This window comes from Myotis yumanensis, unplaced genomic scaffold (genome assembly GCF_028538775.1).
Source record: "Myotis yumanensis isolate MYYU_CA2020_CCGP unplaced genomic scaffold, mMyoYum1.0.hap1 SCAF_8, whole genome shotgun sequence".
Classification (NCBI taxonomy): domain Eukaryota; kingdom Metazoa; phylum Chordata; class Mammalia; order Chiroptera; family Vespertilionidae; genus Myotis; species Myotis yumanensis.
This window is the reverse complement of record NW_027223759.1, coordinates 2,841,570-2,849,224: the sequence shown is the minus strand read 5'-3', so window position 1 is coordinate 2,849,224 and position 7,655 is coordinate 2,841,570. Positions and strand designations below refer to the sequence as shown.

The 7,655-nt window shown below is 45.3% G+C and overlaps 1 protein-coding gene across 1 annotated transcript; it reads left to right on the top strand.

The window, feature by feature from the left end:
- The first annotated feature begins 2,697 nt into the window (after positions 1 to 2,697).
- On the top strand, positions 2,698 to 7,455 carry LOC139015484 (growth/differentiation factor 8-like). Its single transcript, XM_070423263.1, has 3 exons — positions 2,698 to 3,163; positions 4,969 to 5,342; positions 7,075 to 7,455. The coding sequence occupies exons 1-3, from the start codon at positions 2,791 to 2,793 to the stop codon at positions 7,453 to 7,455; spliced, it is 1,128 nt and encodes a 375-aa protein (XP_070279364.1). The 5' UTR covers positions 2,698 to 2,790.
- Positions 7,456 to 7,655: the final 200 nt, after the last annotated feature.

Genomic DNA, 7,655 nt, shown 5'->3' with positions numbered 1-7,655 from the left:
CTTGGAATCTGTAAAGGTGGGCGGGAATGAAGCTGGTCAGATGTACTGAAAGGGTTTGGTACCTGTTGCTGCTAGCAAAGGAGGGGCTGATATCCCCTTCTAGCGCCCTCCCTTGAAAAAGGCCTGGTTGCTGCTCTGCCACAAAGGGAACTGGTAGAAAGGCAAGAAAGCAGAGTGCTGTAACTAATAAACAGGGTTCACAAGTAACGCAGGTAGTAACCAGGGCTATTGGGGCAAATTGGAAATTACATTGTGCTTATAGGCCCCAGAGTTCAGGGCAGGTAGAAAAGAACCATGAAAACTGGCAGGGACTGGGTGGCTCTCCTATCATGTTTGGCAGGCCACCCCCTATCATTCCTAACCTTGAAGCTGACTTTCTTGCTGCAAGAACTATCTCTTTCCTTGAGAGGGCTCCAGAGGGCACACGAGGACATTTGGCCGCGCCTCCATGCCATCTACGAGACCGGCCGAACCCCAACTCATTATCAGCACAGACCAGGAGATTGGGTCTATGTCAGAAGGCACCACCGGGAGACCCTCGAGCCATGTTGGAAGGATCCCTACACTGTGGTGCTGATGACCCCCACCGCTGTCAAGGTAGATGGCGTCCCCTGACTCCTCCTACCCGAGATCCTCCCGTGCGTCCACTTAGATCTTATCAGGCACAGATTACAGAAGCGAGCTCACACAGAACAGAACAGACAACACACAGACACTTACCACGGTCAGTAGACTCTCCGGAGTGGGGTCCCTCGTGGGAATTGGGGATCCCGGACACGCCCCCAAATGTTATGCCCAGAGTTCGGGGTCCCCAATAATCCACCACCAGGGAGCCTTTTCCGATGCAAAAGCATAGAGTCTTTTATTCAAGCCTGGGACTTGGTCCCCCCCCCCCCCCCCCCGCCCGCCTCCATTACTGGATGCAAGAGAGAGCCCCGAGTCCCAAGGGAACAAAGAATTTATAGGGCTTGGGGTCGGGGGGGGTGGGGGCACACTCTGACCACTGATTTGGCCGATTCCGGTTGGTAGAGTGAGGGCTGGGGGCTAGTGACGCAAGGGCAGGGTGCAGCTAGTGTCTGATTACACAAAGACAGGGGGGTGGCTAGCATACTCTTGGCCTTGGGCTAGTTTTCCCCTGCTTTCCCATTGGTCGAGATAAGGGCAGGCTGAGTAACTGATACATTCTGCGGCTTTTTCTTGGAAGAGGGGTTAAGGACACAGCTATCAGCCCTGTTCTGTCCTTTCAAGATGTAGATGCCTCTTAAAAATCTGATGAAAACGCATGAACTTTTCAGGCTACTGAGCTGCATTTTAGTGCACTGCGGCAGGAAGTTAGTGGACAATGTGCAAAGGTGGTAGCAACCTAAAATTAATAAATATTTGATATGAACCATGGCACTCTCATGGGGGAAAAAAGTAACAGATTTGCTTTCTTAGGAGCCCGGAGCTTTTCCCAGAAGAGCAGGGCCGGGGGGGGCGGTGGGGACAGCTCTGCTTCTTGCTGGCGGGGCTGCTGGGCTCCTGGCCCTGACTCAGGGGGTGAGTGAGACCCCTGCAGGGGCCGCTCAGGTGAAGAGCACAGAGCCCCGCCTCTGCTCCCCGACCTCCCTCCCCGGCCCCACCCCCCCCACTCCCCGCAAGCCCCCCCAGGTGTCTGCCCTCTGGTCAAAATGAGAAATGGCAAAGGGGTGCAAACCCATCACAGTACTGGGGGGAACGGGTACCCTCTGACGGTGGAGCACTCCCCTTGTGTGCTCACAATATTCTGACATAATTTCTGGGGGACAGAGACCATTGTCTTGCTTTTACCACTGGCATCTGAGGTGGATGTAGTAGGTGCTACATTGCTTGTCAGAAAGTCCACTACTTTTTTATTCTAAGTTCAGGAATTTTCTACTGGCTCACAATATGCTCTTGGTAATAAACTATGAAGCAGTACATCTTCTGAGAGATATTAGTCTGTAATTTTAGAATAGGAAATAACAATAGTAAATAATAAAAAAAATGAGCACAATTTTTATATGAATAAAATATATTAAATTATTTAAAAATAATTCCATGTGCACTATAACATTATGAGAAGTATGATTTTCAACACGTGCTAAAAATGTAGTCAGGAAAATAGTTTCTCAAATTAGAGCTGAAAACCTTTTACTAGTATGACAACTGTGACTTTTCATCCAGGTCTTCCTAATTTAAATTTACATTTTCCTAATTCCCCAGGACTGAAAATAATGTAATACAACAAATAATTTTTTTTTACTTCAAATGCTTGCTTAAATGGAATACAATAATTTTTAATTCTTGAGGAAGTAACGTTTCAGCTTGTAAAACATGAAGTGTAAACGGAGACTTACTTGTTTCAATTATAACTGAAGAGTCCCACATGTACAGATGAATCAGAATGAAGTGCAGTTCATGTTATTGTTTACATACTTTCATTTCTCAACTGTCACCTCTCCGTCCCCTGATTTGTAGATTTATTTCTTTTATGAAGCACTCAGATGCACCGGCTCGCCCTGGCCTGTAACAGAACACGGCTTGGTGACTTGTGACAGACAGGGTTTAACCTCTGACAGCGAGACTCATTGTGGAGCAGGAGCCAATCACAGGTCCTGACGACACTGGTCCCATCCGAGTCGGAATATAAAAAGCCACTTGGAAGACAGCGTGCAAGATTCCCTGGGTGGCCCCTGGTGTCTCCGACTGTCCAGGCATTCCCCTTTGCTTGGCATTACTCAAAAGCAAAGGAGGAAAAGCAGCAGGAAAAGACCGCACAGTTTCTACATCATGCAAAAGCTGCAAGTCTACGTGTCCATTTACCTGTTCATGCTGATCATCGCCGGCCCCGTGGACCTGAGTGAGAACGGCGAGCAGAAAGGCGATGTGGAGAAAGAGGGGCCGTGCCACGCGTGCATCTGGAGGCAGAACACAAAGTCGTCCCGCATAGAAGCCATAAAGATCGAGATCCTCAGCAAACTGCGCCTGGAAACAGCGCCCAACATCAGCAAGGAAGCCATCCGGCAGCTCCTGCCCAGGGCCCCGCCGCTGCAGGAGCTCATCGACCAGGACGACGTGCAGTGGGACGGCGGCAGCGAGGGCTTCCTGGAGGAGGACGACTACCACGCCACCACGGAGAAGGTCATCACCATGCCCACAGCACGTGAGTAGCCGCCCGCACCGGCCCTGCCGGCTGCCCGCCCGGGTGTGTGAGACATGGTCTGTGCTCAGGCTCTTTAACAAGCCGGGGGTTTTATGTAATTAGGAGGGACCACAGCTTTGCGTTGTTTTCTCAGGATTTCATGAGACTCAGATCTGAAAGTGCTCGCCACGCATTCATGGTGCTTAGTGGGATGTGGCAGAGGTACCGTGCCAGGCTGCCACTGTCACCAGCACCAAGGCCACTAGGAGAGGAGCTACAAACCATGTTACAACTCACATACAACCCATGCTTGCATTTGCTTGCTTGAAACACGCATGTCTAGTGATGAGGCTTTTCACTGAGAACAGGGACTGGGGGGGGGGGGGGGGGGGGAGACACGGGTTTGTAGGTCTAAGCCCAGCTGAGCACTTGCCGGCCACCTGGAATGACTCCTGGAATTCAAAACCATTCCCCACAGGGTGTCTGTGTTCTTCGCAAGTTAAGCTATTTAATTTTAAAAGTGATTACACTGGAGAGTATGAGAAAGTATTTCTTAAATGCAGTGTATTAAAACGTGCAGTGACAAAGCAAACACAGCATAATGATGATCAAGAACTAATTATCGGAAAATGCCTAAGAAATAAACGCTTCAGCCGAGTAGGTTATGGCTCACCAAGCCCTGCTTAAAGCTGGACCACAGTGCTATGGCTGCAAGCCTCCGGCCTGCCATTTCCAGGCAGGCACGCTGCCTAAGAACTTCTAAAATATTGTCCAATTCTTCGGGGAGGGAGGACGACTACCTGTAGTATTTACCTTGCTCCTGAAAGAGAATATATGTCATACAATTCCTTCTGCAGTCAGTTCAAAACTACAGTCCTGTTCTCAGTGAAAAGGCTCATCACTAGACATGCGTGTTTCAAGCAAGCAAGGAAGGGAGCCAGGCACCTTCGCGGAAGCAAGACCAGAACGACTGGGTGCTGAGTGTCTGCGGGTCTTGCCTTATGCAGTGCTTTCTGCCCTTTACACCGGGCTCGAGACAGGTTCAAAATAGTGTTCTCCCTGTCCAGTCATCAGGTGATAATGCAGCTAAGGCTTTTCCTTGAAGACTGTTATCAGCTGGTCCCGGAGCAGATCTGCCTTATTTATAAACCATCTCAGGGAAACCAAGAGGAGAGACATTTCCAAGGGCTTCTGCTCACCCCGACAGCCCGGCACCGAAGACGCGCTTCCTAACTTTCCAAACAGCCCCAAGTTAACCTTGAACTAATTACCTGCCTGGGTTCGATCCTTTAAAACGCTATTCCAGAGCCCACATGCAGCCGATGTCCTGTATTTTCTGCTCAGTGCCCAGGCGTGGCTGCGGCTCAGTGTCTTGTCCCCAGGTAATTCAGGCCTGGGGGGAGGGTTCCTCCTCCAGACTGATTGGTATAGCTGCTCAGTAAGTGTAACTGCTCAGATTCCCAAAGAATTCTAAGTGGATGTTCCTCCACGGTATCTCTTGTTCTCTCTAATCATCATCATTTTAAAATCTCATCCGCTGTTCGTTCCTTCTCAGGGTTTCCCCGAGTCCACAGTTCTCTGGAAAGGGAGCAGATTCCTCATAAACAGCTGAAAAAACATCTAAAAAATTCTGAAGAACTAGAGTCATTCTTTTCTTGGGTATTTTTCCGAGTTATGAATGAAATTCTACAGTTTTTCATCTTAAAAGACTAAATATACATTCATTAATCCAATAGAAAAAATACTCACCAGTCAATATGAAAGGGTTTCTTCATTTTTTTAATGAGAAATAATTTCAGTAACTCTTTTCTGATTCATTTTTTTAGCTGATCTTCTGACGCAAGTGGAAGGAAAACCCAAATGCTGCTTCTTTAATTTCAACTCTAAAATACAATTCAATAAAGTGGTCCAGGCCCAGCTGTGGATCTATCTGAGACCCGTCATGACGCCCACGACGGTGTTTGTGCAAATCCTGAGGCTCGTCGAGCCCATGGAAGACGGGACGAGATACACGGGAATCCGATCCCTGAAACTCGACATGAGCCCAGGCGCTGGCATTTGGCAGAGCATCGATGTGAAGACCGTGTTGCAAAACTGGCTCAAACAACCCGAATCCAACTTGGGCATTGAAATCAAAGCTTTAGATGAGAATGGTCGTGATCTTGCGGTGACCTTCCCGGGACCGGGAGAGGATGGGCTGGTAAGTGATGAGGGGAAGCGGCATTCTCACAGCCTCGTTAGGTTTTCATCAGAATGGGAACAAGTCAGAGTGAAAAAGAAAGAGCCACCGATTCCTATGCTCACAAGTCAAGCACAGGTATCCTAGCCCTGTACCCAATAAAAGTGGGTCTCTAATTTCATGCCCTGTGGAAGAGGTTCTTGATACTTTTACTTTGCATCAGGAATTTTTTTTTTAAAAGGTACTTAACTTCTTAGGCAGTTCTTTTGAATTGAGACTGGATATGCTCTACATGATTATATGAATACAAGCATGAAATCTTCATAGTGGATTTGAGTACATATCCAAGAAATTTAAACTCCCCCTCCCCTACCCCAGCGTGCAATGTGTTGAATCTTTCTGCCTTAATAAAGCATTAAAAAAGAAGCTTTATAAGTTATAATTAAAATAAAATGCTTTTTATTTATAGCAATGAACTAAGTACAATATGTTTAGTCTTATACACTATATTAAAGGTCCCTCATAAATGTGTTCGTTATTTTGTAGGCTGTTGGTGCAAATGTATATGGAGATTACTTTGTGACTCATGCTAATAATATTTAATGCTCAAGCTAGTTACCCTGAGCTGCCTAGTTTATTTCTGAGCTGCCTTACCATTCAAGAGTAAATATTCAAGAGTTTACTTAGGGTATGCCAACTAATTTCATATCAGACCATGGAGATGAAAATGCCCTCTATATTATAAAAATTAATAAAAACAACTTTAAAACCTAGTGTAAATTTAGAGCTACTCAGTTTCTGTTTACTTATGCTTGTGTTTACAAAAATGGATTAATGTGACCGTATTTTCACTTCCATCTATTGACATAATTTACAACAAAAGATTATCCTTGCAAGCAATAAATGTTGCCTTTTTAATGTTCTTACTAAGTGGTATTAAGTCAGCTCTACTTTAATGAAAACATATTCTTAAAGAAATTATTCAGTTTTCCAAATGACCTATTTTTCCTTAAATATGCTACATAAAATGTTATTGACTCTCAAAATGATGTTACTGTTTTTATAATCTTAAATAACAATGACTGGTGGGTCTCAATTTTGGTATAGGATAAGAACCATTATTCATTATTTGAGAAAGTGTTCTTTTTAGAAGTAGCATTTTAATGATCAGAGTTGGTGATGTGATAGATGTTAGTTATTATTAAACAGGTGGTTAATATGACATATTCCTTAGAGTTTTTCATGTAGAAAGAAAAAGTCTCAAATGCATGAAAAGATTGGTGTGGGGAAGGGTTAGAAAATGATTGTTTAAATATCTGATTAGAAACATCTTTTAGTGAAAGAATGAAGGAAACGTTACTGGACCTTTTTCTGCATCTGTCCCTCCTTCTCATAGAGTTTCTCTTTCTAACCCACTAAAACCACCTCCTTCACCACTCCCTTCCCTTTCCCATTCCAATCCACACACAGTGCTGGGGGTGACTACTCGATTGTGCTTTCAGACCCACATATTCTATAAATATTTTCAGAGCATCCACTAAATGCACAGGGAACTCTGTATTGCTGTTGAATACTTTTGAGCCATAGGGAAGAATCAATCCTAGTGTAAATTAAAAATCCCCAATTCTGTGCCTTTTAAAAATAAACGTGTCATAAGCAAAAGGATTCGTTTTTCTTCCATAATGACTTCTCGAGAGAGCCAAGTGTCCCAGGACCTACGGATGGTACTGACTGTTCTTTCCCTTTTACCCAGAATCCCTTTCTGGAAGTCAAGGTAACAGACACACCAAAAAGATCCAGAAGAGCTGTTGGCCTTGACTGTGACGAGAACTCAAGGGAGACACGATGCTGCCGTTACCCTCTGACTGTGGATTTCGAAGCTTTCGGATGGGATTGGATCGTTGCCCCCAAAAGATATAAGGCCTATTATTGCTCTGGAGAGTGTGAATTTGTACTTTTACAAAAACAACCTTATACTCATCTGGTACACCAAGCGAGCCCCAGCGGCTCAGTAGGCCCCTGCTGTAATCCGGCAAAGATGGCTTCCATTAATATTCTGTATTTTAATAGCAAAAATCAAATGATATATGGGAAAATTCCATCCATGGTAGTAGATCGCTGTGGGTGCTCATGAAATTGATATTTGGTTCGTACCTTTCTAAAGCATGGAAGGCCTTCCCCTCAGCAATTTTGAAATTGTGAAATCATGTGCCACAGGCTCTACGCCTACAGTATGCGACAGTCACATAAGCACACACCACAGGACATGAACTAAAAGCGAGAATATATGCAATGATTGGCATTTAACCATCGAAATAAATCGCACACTAGAAG